Genomic DNA, 18,254 nt, shown 5'->3' with positions numbered 1-18,254 from the left:
TCGGGCTCCCTGCTCGGCAGGGAGTCTGCTTCTCCCTCTGACCCTCCTCCCTCTCATGTTCTCTGTCTCTCATTCTCTCTCAAATAAATAAATAAAATCTTAAAAAAAAAAAAAAAAGATTTATTTATTTATTTGAGAGAGAGGGAGCATGAGTGGGAGGGGCAGAGGGAGAGGGAGAATCTCCAACAGACTCCCCATTGAGAGCAGAGCCCAACACAGGGCTCGATCCCATGACCCTGAGATCATGAGCTGAGCTGAAATCAAGAGTCTGACGCTTAACTGACCGAGCCACCCAGGCGCCCCCAAGATATCATCTTTAGATGGTATACTGGAGAGTTGGGGACTAAAACTAGGTCTTCTTACAAGAGTCATAGTTCATAATTCAATTTTCCAAGTTTTGTAAGCATTTTTATTTCTATAATCAGAAGAAATAAAGATATAGGTCGACATTAGAATTATGCAGCAAAGACAATTATCACTAATGACAACAACAAAAATGAAAACAAAGAAATTCCCTAAAGAAGGGTAAGAAAGTGCTTTATAGAACATTCAGGATTGCAAAGTTATTTGAAACATAAACTAACCACCATTATTCTCAGCCTGTGAACTTTTACATTTTATACTTTAAAGATTCCAAGAAAAACATATGTTATTTATGTAGAGTTGTACACATGATGCTTCAGATAATATCATTCACTGAAAACTAACTCTCCATTGGAGTCCCCTAATGCCTTGTCATCTTTAGCAGGAATTATGAGCTACACTAATGGTTTTTTTTAAAATGCACAGTATAACACTGGACATTTCAAGTTCAGGTCTGTGCTGTGCTCGGATTCATACAGTGTTCTATAGATATTAGGTTTGTTCTCCTATGTGTAATCTACGTTTGACTCAAAGCAAGGACGTTCATTTTTGCTTATGTCTTCCACTTCTCAGTAGCGCATACAACACTGCATTCAATCTGTGACTAATAATGACAATATCAACTGATACTCTAGTTACTGGACTCTAGCTCTTAAGAGCAACAAAGAAGCCAGTCCACAATCAGGTTCTGAAATTTTATAATTGCTATGTGATCAATGGTCAAAGTTACCTCATTTTCAGGTGAAGATCTGAAGACTATTGACTAACATAGTAAGCCCTTTCTTCAACATTTCTGAAAAGGTTTCTATCCACCTTGTCATATCACTTAGAAAATCGGTCTCTGAGAACAATCCAAGCTAAACGCATTGACGCCCTAAACAGAATGTTGCATCATACCAAGTCCTTCACAGCCATGAGCCATTCTTCACAGCAGCCCGGTGAGAGAGGACTCTCTCTTAATCATAGTTCACAAATGGAGACAGTGTGGTAAAGAGAAAGGTATGGTCTGATGGGATCAATGGATACAATGTCACTGAGGGGACTTACATGGAACTCAAAACCGCACAGCTCCCCATTTGCAGATAAGAATCCTGCTACAGTGGGGCCACACCTCTCACTCCATGACAGCAATTATCACAGACGAGGGTACCATCTTATTAATACAAATCCTATTACAGAAGACACATGTGCTAAACAAAAAAAAAATATTAATAATTAAAGTCTCAAATCTATGGGTACTCAAAGAGTCCCAAAGAACTTTAATTTATTTTCTCTGAAACACACCTCATTTTCAATCCCACGGAATTCCCTCTCCTCCATCCTCTTCCCCTACAAGATGTTTATGCCCCATTAAACAATCAATTATTTCATTTCCCTAAATTTGTTCAGGGCTACATACTTCAGAAAAGTTTAGGCAGAATTTTGTCTACGGAGTCTTTATGAAGAACCAAGATAGAACAAAACTACACGCAATATTGAGGCTTAAAACATATATGCAGCATATGAGCACTGGGTATTTGTTTAAGGCATTTATGGAGAACTGGATCTCTCGGATAATACCTCACCAAATGCACACATCACATCCTGGTCTTTTTACTAAGAGTACGACAACAAAACTCATTTAATATACAATTTAAAATCTGGTCTGTAACAAACACTCTCCCTTTCCAATGCTTTCCCTTTGGATATCATCAGAAAAAAAATGGCAGAGATAACCTACTTTCTATCCCTAATACTACCCAAGAAGTATGCTTCTTCCTCCAAAGAGCTTTCTTCCCTTGAAAACCATGCAGTGGCTCTAAATGATTTGCTACTGCCTGAGTAAAAACTTCTACAAAATTAAACTTCTTAATTTTGATAAGCAAAGAACATTATGCAGAGAAGAACTTCAATGACCAGCCCAATCGCTTCTTTTTAGGTGCAAAAACTAAGGCCCAGGGAGGTTAAGAGAGTTGTACCAAATCATATTCAGTTAATGGCAGTGCTGGGATTAGGAAAAACGCAGTCATAGAACCATCTCCCACCCAGCAATGTGACCCTTCTTGTTCCTGAGCGAATGGACTGGTTTCAGTCCTCATTCCCCCTGCACAGCCAGAGAGAGCACTCCTCGTGGAAGAGATTGCACATGGCTGGCACACGAAGGCACTGGCCTGGGGTAAAGGGGTAGCTGGCACCACGGGAGCTGTCCTAAGTTTCACCCGCACACCACATAGGGGACATGAGAATCAGGGACTCTTCCTGTCCTCGGGAGCTGACGTCTTTCCACAATAAAGAGCACCAAAGCCAGGATACGTCCAGTAACAACAGGCTTTAGGATCCTCTAAAAGCCTCACCACCCCCACATGGGAAGAAAATGCGAGCCAGTGTTGTCTCCTTGTCTTTCAAGGAGCTCCAGTGGATGCTCCCGACAGGACAGCCGAAACTTCTCTGTGACAGGATCAGAAATGACAAGGAATGCTCACCCACCAGAGTGGACTGCCCACTATTACAGGCTGTACATCATCCTACACAACACAACCAGAGTTCCTGGGGGCCATTCACATCCACTCTCACATTGATCGGAGGGTACAGGGTGTCCGGCCGGGATCACATGATTATTACTCTGTTCTGCAGGATAAGGGACCATGGAGAACATCTCACTCTTCAAAACACACAAGGAGGAGGCTCATCTTCAGAAGACATTCCACTTCGGGGGGGAAAGGTGGGGGAGGAGGCAGGGCAAGATGAAAAGAAGAAAGAGAGGTAGTAAGAGTAAGAAGGCAGACAGGCATACGTTCTTCTGACTTGAAGAGAAAAAGCGGATAAAATTCACACAGCTTTTATTACTCACTTACATCCCTGGAAACCAACAGATGGAATCTCTCATTGCCAAGTTCTAATGCATTTCACGTTCATGCTCAGCATCAGGACACTGGGCTTGCCAAATACTAATAAACTGCAGACTGTGAGGTGAGTATCAAGAATCCACAGCTCCGCCCTCTGCCTCCGTTGCAGGGAGGGGAGCACTCAATCCACATTAGCCGAATTTCCACAAAAGGCGGCAGGTACATCGGTCCAGACATGTAAATGGAAGGTGACCGTAAGAAATACTTACTTTTTTAGTATAAAAATATAGAGGTGACCCCTAAGGGCAATTCACATCCATTATGTGCAAGGGCTCATCATGAGTACTGCAGCAAGTACTCCTTATCCTAAAGGATAGTCAACAAAGTAACTATGATATTCATACATTAAGGCAACCTAGAAAATAAACCTCAAGAGAGCTCTAGTCTATATCATTCTGACACTTGTAGAAATTAGTCCTTGAATACCAGGGCCCAAAACTCTTGAGCTGAAAAATTTTTATTCCTATCAACCAGCCACCTTAGTGCCTGGGCTTCTTTCTTGGATTGCTCAAAGCTTGGTATCCACATGTCCCGCAAAGAGCTCCAACGTGGAGCCAGAGGTGAGAAAGCAAACACCGCAGGTTCCGGGCAACTCAGGTGCGTCACGTCAGCCTTCCATTTTTTGGGTGGTAAACCCTGTGTTGAGAGAAAGGAAAAAAGAATTAAATATATAAGAAAGCACAAGTCCTGGGTTCCTGCCTCAAAATAACAGAACCCAACATATACTTTTCCTTTTAAAAGCAAATATCTTCACTCCACAGTGACACAAACAGTCTCCTGCTAAACGTTTTTACGAAATTCCAGAACACAGGAAAGAAGGAAGAGATTCTACAACCTCCATGAGAGGAAACATCTAATTCTGAGGATTGGCAGTTAGGATGGTTTTAGATCTCTTGACATTAACACTGGAAGTTAAAAAGCAATGGTAAGACTAACTGATGAATGAACATTAGTGGGGAAAACTTTAAGGAGAAAAAGGATACTTGCATAGCCTCAAAATACCTCTCCCCAAATATTTATTCGTTAGACATAGGTCCACAAATTGTTTGATAATTCTGCACTCAAGGAGGTGGAGCTTAATTCTTCTCCCTTTGAACATGGCCTGGACTTAGTGACTCGCTTAATGGAAAGGGAAAACTAGTAAACTCACAGAGAAAACCTAGCAAATACCACCTTAACCAAATGATCAAAGTTAACATCATCAGTAATAAGTCACATTGATATGATGTGTCGCCTGATATGGTGTGAAGAGAAGGGCCCTTTCACCTCTGCAGTCATATTCCCCCAAATCCATAACCTACATTTTAACATGAGAAGACATCAGACAAATGCATGGAGGGACAGTCTACAAAAATATTGCTCTTCCAAAGTATCAAAGTTCTTAAAAATAAGGAAACTGAATAGCTGATCACAGTTTGGAGGAGACTAGGGAGACATGAGAGCTAATTTCAATTTGGTATCTTGGATTTGATCCTGGAACAAAGGATAACAAAGGATTTTAGTGGAAAAACTGGTGAAATATGACTAAAGTGTGCAGGTCAGTTAAGAGCAGTGGGTCAACATTAATTTCTTAAGTTTTGACAAATGTACCATGGTGATGTACAATGTTAACAATAGGGGAGGCCAGGTGTGGGGTGTACAGGAATTCTGTACTATCTTTGTAACTCTTCTGTCAATCTAAAATCATTTCAAAATTAAAAGTCTTTTAGAAGGCGATGCAAAATGCCTCCAAATTCTAAGAAAAATGGATAGTTTACACTCAGCTAAACTACTGCTTAAGTGTTAGAGTAGAATGAAGACATTTCAGACATCCTTGTGTATCCCTTCTCGGGAAGCTGTACGAGGGTAGGATCAAACAAAAGAGCAGAACTGAGGAAAAGGGAGACAAGCATGCAAGAGATGTGTCAGAACAAGATAAGAAAGGAAAATCCCCACATGCTGGGGAAGGGAGCTCTCAGGCTGGTGCTCCACGCAAGGTGGCGAGGGCAGCCAGCATGCTGGGGAGGCTCAGAAGGCTCTGTGAGCAATTTCTTCAACAAGATGAATGAACTGGATGTCTGGTAGATCTGAACATCTTCAAAGGAGAGTTAAACAATCAACAAGGATTGACTGAGTGATACGTACATATAAAAATAATCAAACAAGAAGGCAAATGAGAGGGAAACAAAAAGCTGTCCAGGCGAGGGAAACAGATCACAGTACACTACATGGTTCATCTCAGAATAGCAGGTGCACAATCATGATCACATAAACACTGAACATCAAAAAAAATGAGTGTATAAGCATGTTATTTAGAAACAATGAATAAATACCAAAATAATTAGCTAAATGTGGTGGTAAGAGATTGCCATTGGGGAGGGGGGAAGGGGAAAATAAAAGACTGCTCTTTTTTTAACTTTGCAGAATTATTTAATAGTTTAAGTTTGTGCATATATATCTTTTTCTAAAAAAAATTTTAACTCGAAGATAATAGGGTTTATAATGTGTTGGATCTGTAATAATTAGAATCTTCACCCACCAGGAAATTAGAAAGCAGAGGAGAAAAATCAATTTGGAAATACAATAATTTGGGTACCTACCTATGGTTGGATCAACATATTCTCTCTTTGTTAAACCTACCATTAGAAGCATATTAGAAGATATTAGGGTGTAGCCTGAAAAAGAGATGACTAGAATGCATATAAAGCTTTCTTCAAGCATCTGAAGGGACTCTAAGTAGAAGAATGAATTAACATCCCTCTTGGAAGAGGGACAAGGATACAGTTGCTTAAATCCTCCCTGCTCTTAGGGACCACTGACAAATGATCATGGAGTTTGGCTTCCAAGGGCCTGGAACTAGAGCACCGTTTCTTTACCAAGACAACACTGAGTACAGAGAACCAGAACACAAATCCAAATAGCAAACCACTAGGAAATGCTAAACTTAAAATCTGGGAAGTCTAAACAATAATATAAAATAATACAAAAAAAATTTTTTTTCAAAAAACCAGAAGTAAGTTCAAACTGGGGTTACTTTAGCCAGAGTTCATGGCTAGGTAGAAATTGTTTTTGGAGCAAGAGCAGAACAGAATCAAGTAAGGAGAACCCAACGTGATTACCATGAAAGAACTTTTGAGAAGCCACTGCTCACATTTATTGACCGATAGGTACAGATGCAAGCCTATAACCCATTGAACTAAAGAGTCAGAAGCTGGTAGCTAAGAATGGACTAGAGAAGGGAAAGTGTTCAAAACAAAGAACAATATAAATGTCAAAACTAACAGAAGATAAAATGGGCTGCCTTAAAAAATAATGAAATTGCCAACACTGGAAATGTTCCAAGATCATTAGCAGATGACTTGTTCATGATATTTGAATCACCAGTCGGCTGGTAGGCATACTGACCACATACTGTTGGATGGCCTTCCCAACCCTGACCTTGCATAACTGTTTATATGAGAAAGCCAGTAATAATACTCTGTTTCCTTGCCTGCCCACTCCAGAGTCCATTCAACAGTGTACGACAAAGTTACATCTGAGGTGATATCACAAAGAAAAGAATCTTATGAAATGGACTCTTAACTCTAGTGTTCTTGTAGAAATATTTCACAGTATGACCTGAAGGAAGTGTGTTTGATGAAATAGTTATGAGATTTTAGAAGTACGTAAATTTCAGCATCCCAAATGGACTTTCCAGCTGTGGTTCTGGGCAGAAAAACAAGCTGTTTCTAAAGTATGATTAACAAATATTTTGCTTCCAAAGAGGACATGGCTCCTATTTTAACAGTAAGGACAAAGTCAAATAAACTATAAATTCATAAATTTTCTTGAGCCCATCAGGGAACTGAAATCACACAGCAACCAAGTAAACTGAATTCCACAGTGACAAGACCCTCTAAAGAGAGATGGATACATGATCTGTTTAACCTTTGACAGAACACAGGAGAAAGAGGTGGTCATCATACAAATAGGTAATAAGTCAGTTAAATTTTTAACACATTCTTAAAGGTGAAGTATGGGCTACTATGCTGGTTTGGAATCCCTAGGAGCCCCAGACACAAAACAAGAGTTCAAACCCACTCTAAAGCTCTTTCCCATGGACCTTCATCAGTTGTGGAGAAGGAAGATTAGGAGCGGAACAGAAAACTGAAAATATTTTAAACTGAATTAACATTAACATAATAATCTAAATTTGTAGGAGGTAGCTCAAGCAGTGATTAGAGGGAATTTTATAGCATTAAATATGTATATTATAAAAGTATAAAGGCTTAAAATCAATGACCCAAGTTTCTACCTTAAATTTGAAAAGAGCAAATTAAGCCCAAATTAAGAATAATTAAAATAATAAAGAACAGAAATCATTAAGCTATAAAGCAAAATAAAAATAATGAAATCAAAAGCTAATTATTTGAATAGATCAATGAAATGGATAAACATCTGGATTAATCATAAAAAAAGACACAAATTAATATCAGACATGATGGAGGTGACATATAGACACTACAGACATTAAAAGAATAAAGGAATACTAATAATGGTATGCCAGTCAATTTCACAACTTGAATAAAATGAAAAAAATATTCCTTCGAAGACACAATCTACCAAAGTTCACTCAAAAAGAAATGAATAAGGGGAGCCTGGGTGGCTCAGTCGTTAAGCATCTGCCTTTGGCTCAGGTCATAATCCCAGGTCCTGGGATCGAGCCCTGCATCAGGCTCCCTGCTCAGCGGGAGGCCTGCTTCTCCCTCTCCCATTCCCCCTGCTCTCTTGCTGTGTCTCTGTCAAATAAATAATAAAATCTTTAAAAAAAAAAAAGAAATGAATAAGAGGAATAGCTTTATATCTATTTAAAACAATTCAATTTATACTTAAAAACTTTCCCACAAAAAAACAAAACAAAGAACTACGGATTGATGACTGGCTGGTAAATTGAACAAAATATGTAAGGAAAAAATAATACCAATTCTACACAAACTCTTTCAGAACACACAAGAAAAGGGGTGCCTGGGTGGCTCAGTCGTTAAGCATCTGCCTTTGGCTCAGGTCATGATGTGAGGGTTCTAGGATGTAGCCCCACATTGGGCTCCCTGCTCTGCAGGAAGCCTGCTTCTCCCTCTCCCACTCCTCCTGCTTGTGTTCTTTCTCTCACTGTGTCTCTCTCTGTCAAATAAATAAATAAAATCTTTAAAAAAAGAGAGAGAAAAAAATAAAAAGGAAACACAAGAAAAGGGAACGTGAGACCAGCATTACCATATAAGAAAACTAGCCAAGGCATTAGGAGAAAAATATGGAACAGTATACCTCATGAATGTAGACGCAAAAATTCCTAACAAAAATTTTAGCAATTCAATTCCAACAATAAATAAGAAGGATATACATTATAACCAAGTGAAGTTTATCTCAGGAAAGCAAGTCAGTTTAACCTTCAAAAATAATCACTATAACTCACCATTAAATAAACTAAAAAAGAAAAACCATATGATTGTCTCAATGGATAGAGAAAATCATTTGACAAATTCCACATCCACTCATGATAAAAATCCTCATAAAAGTAAGAACAGAAGGAAATTTTCTCAATTTGATAAAGGGCATCAACCAAAATCCTACAGTTAACATCATAAACAATAATGAAAAACAGTATTTTCTCTCTATGACAGGGAACAAGATGAAGACATATGGTCCCAACAGTACTATTCAAAATTGTAATGAAGGTCTTAGTGCAGTAAGGGATAAAAAGAGAAGACATTAAAGGCAAATGGATTGGAAGTCCGGGTAAAATCATCTTTTTTTTTTGTAAACGATATGATCATTTATGTAAAAAAAAATCCTAAGAAATCTATAAAAAAGATACAGAATTAAACAGTGTAATTAACAAGGTTGTAGTCCATGAAGTCAACATATAAAATCAATTTTACTTCTATGTACTAGCAGCAAACAAGCAGAAAATAAAGTTTTTTAAAAATAGCATTTGCTATAGTATCAAAAAATGTGAACTACTTAGGTATAAATTTGACCAAAGGGTTATAAAAAAACCTGTACACGATAAACTACAAAGTAATGTCTAGAGAAATTAAAGACCTAAATAAATGGATAGATCTATCATTCTTATGGATTAAATGTCTCAATATTGTCAATTCTCCCCCAAATTAATACATACACTCAATGCAATCCCAATGAAAACGCTATCAAGCATTCTCATATAAATTGGCAAACTGACTCTAAAATTTATATGGAAAAGCAAAAGACCTAAAATGGTGAAAATAATTTTGAAAAAGAACCAAGTTGGAAGATTGACGCTATCTCATTTCAAGACTTATTATGAAGCTACAATACTTAAATATAGGCATATTTACCAGTCTAGAAATTAACCCATAGATAAGGCCAATTGAGTTTTGAAAAAAAGCCAAGGTAATTCAATCATGAAAAAATAATCTTTCCAACAAATGGTGCCAATACTATTGGATATCCATATAAACAAACCTCAACTCTGACACCATGCTGCATTACAAAAATTAACTGTAAGTTGACTATAGACCTATGTGTCTTGCTGGACAAAATTTCTAGAATAAAATAGAAGCATATCTTACTGACCCTGGGTTACACAAAGATTTTTAAACAGGACACAAAAAACACAAATGATTAAAGAAAAAAATGATGAGCTGGACTTCATCAAAATTAAAAGCTATACACTTCAAAAGATACCATTAAGAAAATGGAAAAACAAAGTGCCTGGGTGGTTAAGTTGGTTAAGCATCTCCCTTCAGCTCAGGTCATGATCCCAGGGTCCTGAGATCGAGTCCCGTGTCAGGCTCCCTGCTCAGAGGGAGCCTACTTCTCCCTCTCCCTCTGCCGTTCCCCCTGCTTGTGCTCTCTCTCTCAAATAAATAAATAAAATCTAAAAAAAAAAAGAAAAGAAAATGGAAAAACAACCCCAAAATTGGAAGAAAACATTTGTTGTATAAAGGATTCTTACAACTCAAGATTAACAACTCAATTTTTTTAAATGAGCAAAGATTTGAAGAGACATATCCCCAGAGAAGACATTGATGGCAAATAAGTCATTAACAGATACTCAAAATCATTAGTTACTAGAGAAACACAAATTAACTCACAGTGAGATACCAGTATGCTCCCACCATAATGGCAAAAACTAAAAGACTGACCACACCAACTGTTAATGAATGGAAATCTCATACAATGCTGGTGGGAAGGTAAGAGAACAACTCTGGAAAACAGTTTGGTAATTTCTCAAAATGTGAAACATACACTACTATATGACCTAGCCATTTCGCTCATAGGTATTTACAGAAGAGATATGAAAGCCTAGGTCCATACAAAGACTTGTACATAAGTGTCATAGCAGCTTTATTTGTAACAGCCGGAAACTGGAAACAACTCAAATGTCCTTCAACAGGTGAATGGATAAAGGACATTTTGGTATGTGCAAACTACAACAATAAAGAGAAACTACTGATACACACAGTGTTGTGGATGAATGTCAACGTTATCATGTGGAGTGAGAGAAGCCAGGCACAAAAGAGAATCATTACATGATTCCATTTATATAGAATTCTAGAAAACTGACTTAGCTTCTTTGCCAAAAGTGACAAAAAGCAGATGTATGGTTGCCTAAGGAAGGGGTCAGAGGGATGGATTAAAAAAGGACATGAGGAAACTCTTAAGGAGGACAGAAATGTTTGTTATCTTGATTGTGGTGATGATTTCACAGGTATATGTCACAATTAATCAACCATACACTTTAAAGATGTGCAGCTTATTGTAATCAATTATACCTCAAAGCTAATTTTTTAAAAGTTTATCCCAATTCTGTGAAGTTGTATCTGTGATGATTCCACGTTATATCTCCTATGATAGCCTTTTTGAGAACAGGATCATTCATCAGTAAATGTTCTTTAACTGACTAAATTAATTAATTCAATATTGAAAGACTTTCCCCTACATAAATAAAGTATACAACACAGAGTACAGGCCTACTCGGATTCAATAGGTGTGGTGGACAGACTGCAGATGGCCCCCAGGATTCCTGCCTCCTGGTATTCATGCCCTTATGCATGGTATCCATCACTAGCTTCTAAGCCATAAAATACAGCAAAGGTGAGAGAATGTATGTGATTATGTATACATGATCACATACACACCCGTTGTAGCACTTTCATTCCCTTGCTGGCTTTGAGGAAGCAGGCAGCCAGGCTGGCGAAGCCAATATACCAAGGAACTGTGAGTGGCCTCTAAAGGCCAAGGGCAGCCTCCAGCCTCCAGCCAGCAAGAAACTGAAGCCCTCAGTCCTACAGCCTCAAGAAACTGAATCTGCCAACAAGCATGTGACTTTAGAAACAGACCCGTCCCCAGTTGAGCCTCCAGATGAACACCCAGCCCTGACTGATACATTGATACCAGGCTTCCACGAACCCACCTAAGCCATGAACTAACCCACAGAGACTGTGAGATGACAAGTGTGGGTTGTTTTAAGCCACTAAGTTTGTGACAATATTGTTTACACAGCAGTAGATAATTCACTGGGTCTGTGTGGAGGGAGAGCAGGGGAGGAGCAGAGTAGAAAAAGGGGCAATGCATTCAATATTCTTATAGTATTTTCTACATCCAAGTACAATGATTAAATTATTATCAACCACAAGATAAAAAAATAATCGGAGTTAGAGGAAATCAAATTATTTCTTTTAGCTCTTCTTTGGCTGAAAGAGAAAAAGTGAAGAAACATATAAGTAGCTTACTTTAAGGCATGCCATATGTAAGTTGTAACACATCTTGTAAAACAAATGAATAAATGCAAGTGAAAAGAACTGGTCGAAAACCTTTAATTTACTTTCACCGTATATTTTGTTCTGCTTTTCAATAATGAGCACATTAGCATTTAAGAATTGTAGCACAATCATTGAAATGCAAGCAAAACCTTTTAATCATCTTCACTCACCACCCCTCTGGGAGGAAAAAGAACTCACCAGAGGACAACCTACTCCATCTACTTCTCTTCAAAGACTCCAAAGAGAAGGACATTCAATTACACCACCTTCAGCACCTTCAGGCACTCTGAAACACCATAGTTAGCTGTCTCTGTTGGAAATGCAGGAATATATGTATTCTCCTATGATTTTTAAAAAGCTAGCTACCAGTGTCGTTGTACACTCTTTTCCAGTCCCCAGCAATCATTCCAACAGGGTGTCCGTGAGGTGCAGAAGCAGTTAGGGTTTGTGTAGTTCTCTGGCTTTCTGTGACTATAATCCCCAAGCCTGGCAAGCATCGTGATAGGTAGCCCGGGCAAATCATCACCGTCAGAAGTTCTGTTTTCTGCTTTGGTAGATTTTCAGAAGAAATAATTGGGATACCATGGGTAATTAATGTGGCCTCTACTTTCTCTCATGTTTTTTGCAGTGTGTGGATTTTGGTTTTTGCTGTAGTGTGGCCTTATAAATTAGGTCAGAAAGGAAGTCACTGGAAATCAGGATGAGAGAAATGATATAATATTTAGTGTTCGTGTTGCTGACCAAGACACTTGGCTTAAAATAAATGATTTTACGAGTAAAAATTTGTTATATAAAACCAGATAAAATAATTTAAATTTTTATAGTAAAATGAGGAAAATGATCTTGCAAATATTTTTAATTTGTCTAAACATACAAATATTTAGAATATGAAAGCCTTATATGGTATACATACAATACACAAAAATAATTCCACATACTGTATAGGCTTATGTCTGACCTGAAATTAATATGCTAGCCAAAATCAACATTTCAATATTTAACAAAAATTATTTGTCTGCAGAGAATTTAGATAAATGTTATGTGTATATGGAAGTCAGGCAAGGGAATGATGGGTGATAGCCAAGTAGTATATGTGGGCAATCTCTTTTTTTTTATTTCAAAAGTAATTGAAATTAATCTTTCTTTTTCTTTCAGTAAATTACCTTTTAACAAATTTAGTTATATACAAAGTGGGGCCATTCCTGGTAAAAATAAGTAAAGTAAGCAAATAACCAAATGTTAAGAGCATCAAGAAATTTGAAGACAATACTAAGAAATTTATTTTTTATTTTTTTTTTAAGCAGGCTCCAATGCAGGGCTTGAACTCATGACCCTGAGATCAAGATCTGAATGGAGATCAAGAGTCAGGCGCTTAACCAACTGAGCCACCCAGGGACCCAGAAATTTCTTTAGAATACTTTAAGAAAAAGAAATCTTTTAAGGATTATCCATCATTATTTGAACATTTTCTCTATATTAATAAGCATGTGTGTGCCAGAAAGATAAAGAGCAGGGATGAGAGAGAGAGATGTTAATTGATTGCATACATGAAATGAAAATAAGTTTCTTTTTTTTTTAAAGATTTTATTTATTTATTGACAGAGAGAGAGAACAAGCAGGGGGAACATCAGAGGGAGAGGAGGAAGCAGGCTCCCCACTGAGCAGGGAGCCAGATGCGGGGCTCGATCCTGGGACCCTGGGATCATGACCTGAGCCGAAGGCAGATGCTTAATGGACTGAGCCACCCAGGCCCCCTGAAAATAAGTTTCGAAGAAGCACCTATGAGGCAAGCATGTAAGGGTCTGATAGAAAACAGAGCAGTGATGGAAAAGTTAAAGGACTGACCATGTGGATGAGATTCAGAACTCCCAATTTTTTTATTTTTTTGGCTTTCTTCCCTCCTCTGCAGCCTGCTTCTATCACTGCCCAGCAAGCACTTGCAGCATGGTGTCCTCCGGAAGAAACAATAAGGTTACGGCCTTCAGGAAGAAGGACATGACTCATAAACTTCATGACAGTCCTCCAAGAAAGTAATGAAATATTCATCCCCCTGCAGTGCCTGGCCTCTTTAATGGGAATGATGAGCTGTGTGAAAAGGCTGCGACAAAGGATGCAAAATGGCAGAGACCATCCAGATGGCCCTCCTAGTGCCTCTTTGCCAAACCTCCATTTGCTCACCTTTTCCAGAAGCCGGATATTATCCCACACCTTGCTGCACACCATACACTCAAATGCATCGATGTAGTTGTCCTGGTGGACATCTTGCACTCCCCATTTCCGTTCCCTGAGCGCTGCGAGAAGTCGCTGATTGGACACCTCACCCTTCAGCTTCCATTCTATGTAGGCCTCGTATAGTCTGTCATCATGATCCAGTTGTCTGATGTAACTTGCTAGTTCTCTAGGGTGAGCAAATTCTGATACGAGAATAGCACTTCTATTACTCGGGAGCCAGTCTGCAATGCTGGGAGACCCATAATACACAGGGACCACCCCCAGTTTCAGAGGTCTCCAGAACTTCTCAGTGATGTAGTCGTCACACACTGCGTTCTCGAAGGCAAGGATAAACTTATACTGTGCAATGATCCTATAAAAGCCTTCGGCATCCATAGAGGCTGGATTTTTCAGCTGCTGAGGGAGATCTTTGTTTCGTAAACACTCACCATAGGAATCGACCTCAATGTAAGTCATCAGCTCTCGAACATAGCTGTCCCTGTCTGACGGCGGGTCACAGTCTGACTGGACATACACCAGTGGAGCAAGTCTTCTTCGAAGGTTGTTTTTGGACCTCAAAGGGACCAGGTATCGGAGTGACTTCAGGACTTCTACGCCCTCCAAGTACTGGGTGGTCAGGGGCAAGTGGGAATGGCGGCTGAACGTGGCAGTATAGTTGAACAAGGTGATGACTGGCTTGTGGAAGAGCTTATAATTGTTTTTCGGAGACTCTTCGTGAAAAAGGGCCCAGTCGTGATGGGCTTTCCGAGGCAAAGGTAAGCTATCTATATTAAAGTCAGTGCCTAGAAGAAGAAAAGAAAATATTAGTATGTGCAAGAGAATTTTAGTGTCCAACTTGGAGTCTACCTGGTAAGATTAGAATACAGAGAAGTCTGAAGCTACAAAGAAGCATGTCACAGTGTTGCCAAAATGCCTGGCAGTCAATCATGACTCTTTCACCCTAGAAACTGCTCAGAGAGAGGAGCACAAAGGAGAGGGACCCTCTTTCTGATTTTATGTTAAGAGAAATGGGAGTAGTGTCTAGCCTGGTTCTAAAGGGAGAATTTATTCCACTGCCTCTGGCAATTGGCTTTTCTTCCCAGAGGTGTTGTCTGAGAGAGGGCAGGAGAAATAAAGAGATATGGGGGCCTGGGTGGCTCAGTCGTTAAGCGTCTGCCTTCGGCTCAGCTCACGATCCTGGGGTCCTGGGATCAAGCCCCACATGGGGCTCCCTGCTCGGCAGGAAGCCTGCTTCTCCCTCTCCCACTCCCCCTGCTTGTGTTCCTGCTCTCACTATCTTTCTCTGTTAAATAAATAAATAAAATCTTTAAAAAAACGAAAGAAAGAAAGCAATAGACAATTCTTATAAAAAAGAAAAGAGCAAGAGAAAGAAAGCCAAAAAGGGGAAAGCAACCAGCTTGGCAGGTTGGTGCACTGAAAAAAAAGTGAAATCATGCAAAAGTCGCCAGAATAAATATGCAGGATAGATTTTTTTTTCATCCAAAATGATCGATTTCAACGAAGTGCAGTGAATCAATCACAGTCAAAATGGTAGACAAGAGGCTTTTAAAGACAAAACGGCTGATAATAGCACTATGCTACAGACCACTGCAGGATGGACATGAATTAACCAGCACATCAAGAAATAAAGAAGGCATAACAGGATTATAATTATGAGTGATTCTAGCTTCCACAGGATTAATTGAGAAACCTTTGAAACATGATCATGTGCAGACAGAAGTGATGGATGTGGTGAACAGATGTTTCCTGACAGCGTGGATGGAGACTCAATCAGGAAGACGTCATTTCTATAACTGAGAAACGATTAAGACAATACTGCAATATGTAACACCAAATTTCTAAAGTGTTTCTGACACTGAAGATTTTGTGGCCCCTGATTTGAGTTTTTAAATGTAAGGAAATGGCCAAAAAAAAAAAAAAAAAATCCATCTGCCACCATTCACTGGGGGGAAAAAAGGCCCAAATAAATGCTTCCAATGGAATAAAACATATTCTCTGGTAGAATTCATAACAATTAATTATTTCATGCTGGTACACACTCTCTCAAATAAATATATACTCTTTGGTGCCAACAGTACATCAATGAGAAACCAATTAATCAAGAAAGGCTTTTAAATAATTAAAGACTGAATAAAATTACGTTGGAGGACATATACTGAGCACAGAGAAGTTGCTGAACAAAGTACTACTATCTTGATACCAGGCTTTTATTCTCAATGATCAGGAATGAAAAACTAACATATAAAAGTGGTTATGTATTCGTTTACTCAGCATTTGCTATATTTGCCCTTTAGCATCAAAAAGAATGCTCATCTACACACCTGACATGTAATGGCATATAGAGTTAAGTGGTCAGAAAGGTTAACAGACAAATGTGAAGACTTGAAAGAGAAGCGAATTTGAGGAGAAAAGCAATTTATCTCATGAAGTGGTTGCTGGTCAACTGGCCAAGAATGGGAACGGGAACCCACCCACTTGAGTTAGAACGGAAAGTTTCCACTGAAGGCAGAACAAAAATCCAGGCCGTTTGCCTGGGATAGGAAGAACTAGAGTCCAATCCACAGGAGTCAGACGCAGGGATCAAGATGTAAGATTAAGATTGGAGGGGTATGGGGACACCTGGATGGCTCAGTCAGTTAAGCTTGTGCCTTCAGCTCAGGTCGTGATCCCAGGGTCCTGGGATCGAATCCCACAATGGGCTCCTTGCTCAGCGGGGAGCCTTTTTCTCCCTTTACCTGCCACTCCCCCTGCTTGTGCTCTCTCACTGTCTCTCTCGCTCTCTCTGACAAATAAATAAATAAAATCTTTAAAAAAAAATTGGAAGGGTATGATTAAAACAAAAGTGGGTCTAGAATTGGGGGGGGCAGGCACAGGTGTCTTGAGGGAGTGACTCAGACCCCAGTGGCTGTCCACTGCTGCTATATGGCACATGGGTGATTCTTTGCCTCACCCTGGGTGTGCCACAGCAAAGACCCAAAATGCAGAGCAGGGAAGCAGCAAGACACAACGCCTGCCTCCTGTGCTTTGGAGAATGGAGAGGGCCTGGGTTTCATCTCTGCCCATCCACATCAGTAAAGCATAACAGGCACTAAAAATGGCTATGTGTAGACCTTTCTGTGGCCAGTTTCTAGGTCCGCTCAGATTGTATTGATAATATGAATAGGACTTAAAACTGGTACCAATTATGAGCCATGAGCCCTTCATTCATTATAACTAGGAGATGAGAGCTTACCAGCTCATTATACCTTCAGCCAAGTTGCTACTGGAACCTCAATGTTGGAAGGAAGGGAAGAAGAGCGCAGGGTCCCTTGCATATGCAATCTATGGTAGTAAAAGGAGCCTGCAGAATCTAAGCAAGAAACGTTTATTTATATTCATGTTTTAAAAAAGAACACAGCTAGGGCGCCTGGGTGGCTCAGTTGGTTAAGCGACTGCCTTCGGCTCAGGTCATGATCCTGGAGTCCCTGGATCGAGTCCCGCATCGGGCTTCCTGCTCGGCAGGGAGTCTGCTTCGTCCTCTGACCCTATCCCCTCTCAGGTGTTCTCTCTCTCTCATTCTCTCTCTCTCAAATAAATAAATAAAATCTTTAAAAAAAAAAAAAAAGAACACAGCTAACTGAATATGATAAAAAAATATAAAAAAATAATATAAATAAATAAAATCCTTATTTAAAAAGGGGGGGAAGAACACAGCTTTTTTTTAAATGAGTGTGTGAGGTTCTAGTACATCCATTTGAATTCTGTTTAGTTTGTAGGAGTGGGGTCATCTTTAAAAGTGGGGGAATGCCTCTTTAACAGAGAGGCAAGTTATGCCATTTGCAACGACGTGGATGGAACTGGAGGGTATTATGCTGAGCGAAATAAGTCAATCAGAGAAAGACATGTATCGTATGACCTCACTGATATGAGGAATTCTTAATCTCAGGAAACAAACTGAGGGTTGCTGGAGTGGGGGGCGTGGGAGGGATGGGGTGGCTGGGTGATAGACACTGGGGAGGGTATGTGCTATGGT

General features: G+C 39.4%; 1 protein-coding gene across 4 annotated transcripts in view; it reads right to left on the bottom strand.

The window, feature by feature from the left end:
• Window positions 1-311: 311 nt before the first annotated feature.
• The window catches only part of FUT10 (fucosyltransferase 10), a 72,306-nt gene continuing 54,363 nt past the window's right edge, over window positions 312-18,254 (bottom strand). For 2 of the 4 annotated variants that reach the window (XM_032413488.1, XM_032413487.1), the window contains exons 4-5: window positions 14,189-15,024; window positions 312-3,884 (exon numbers count right to left, since the gene is read on the bottom strand). In XM_032413488.1, the coding sequence (XP_032269379.1) occupies window positions 3,660-3,884; window positions 14,189-15,024 (1,061 nt within the window). In that variant the 3' untranslated portion in view covers window positions 312-3,659. Of the gene's footprint in view, window positions 3,885-13,771; window positions 15,025-18,254 lie in introns of those variants that run through there. The other 2 variants (XM_032413486.1, XM_032413485.1) reach the window with 1 other exon arrangement.

The sequence above is a fragment of the Phoca vitulina genome, unplaced genomic scaffold (assembly GCF_004348235.1).
Source record: "Phoca vitulina isolate PV1807 unplaced genomic scaffold, GSC_HSeal_1.0 scaffold15, whole genome shotgun sequence".
Classification (NCBI taxonomy): domain Eukaryota; kingdom Metazoa; phylum Chordata; class Mammalia; order Carnivora; family Phocidae; genus Phoca; species Phoca vitulina.
This window is presented reverse-complemented; position numbering and strand designations above follow the sequence as displayed.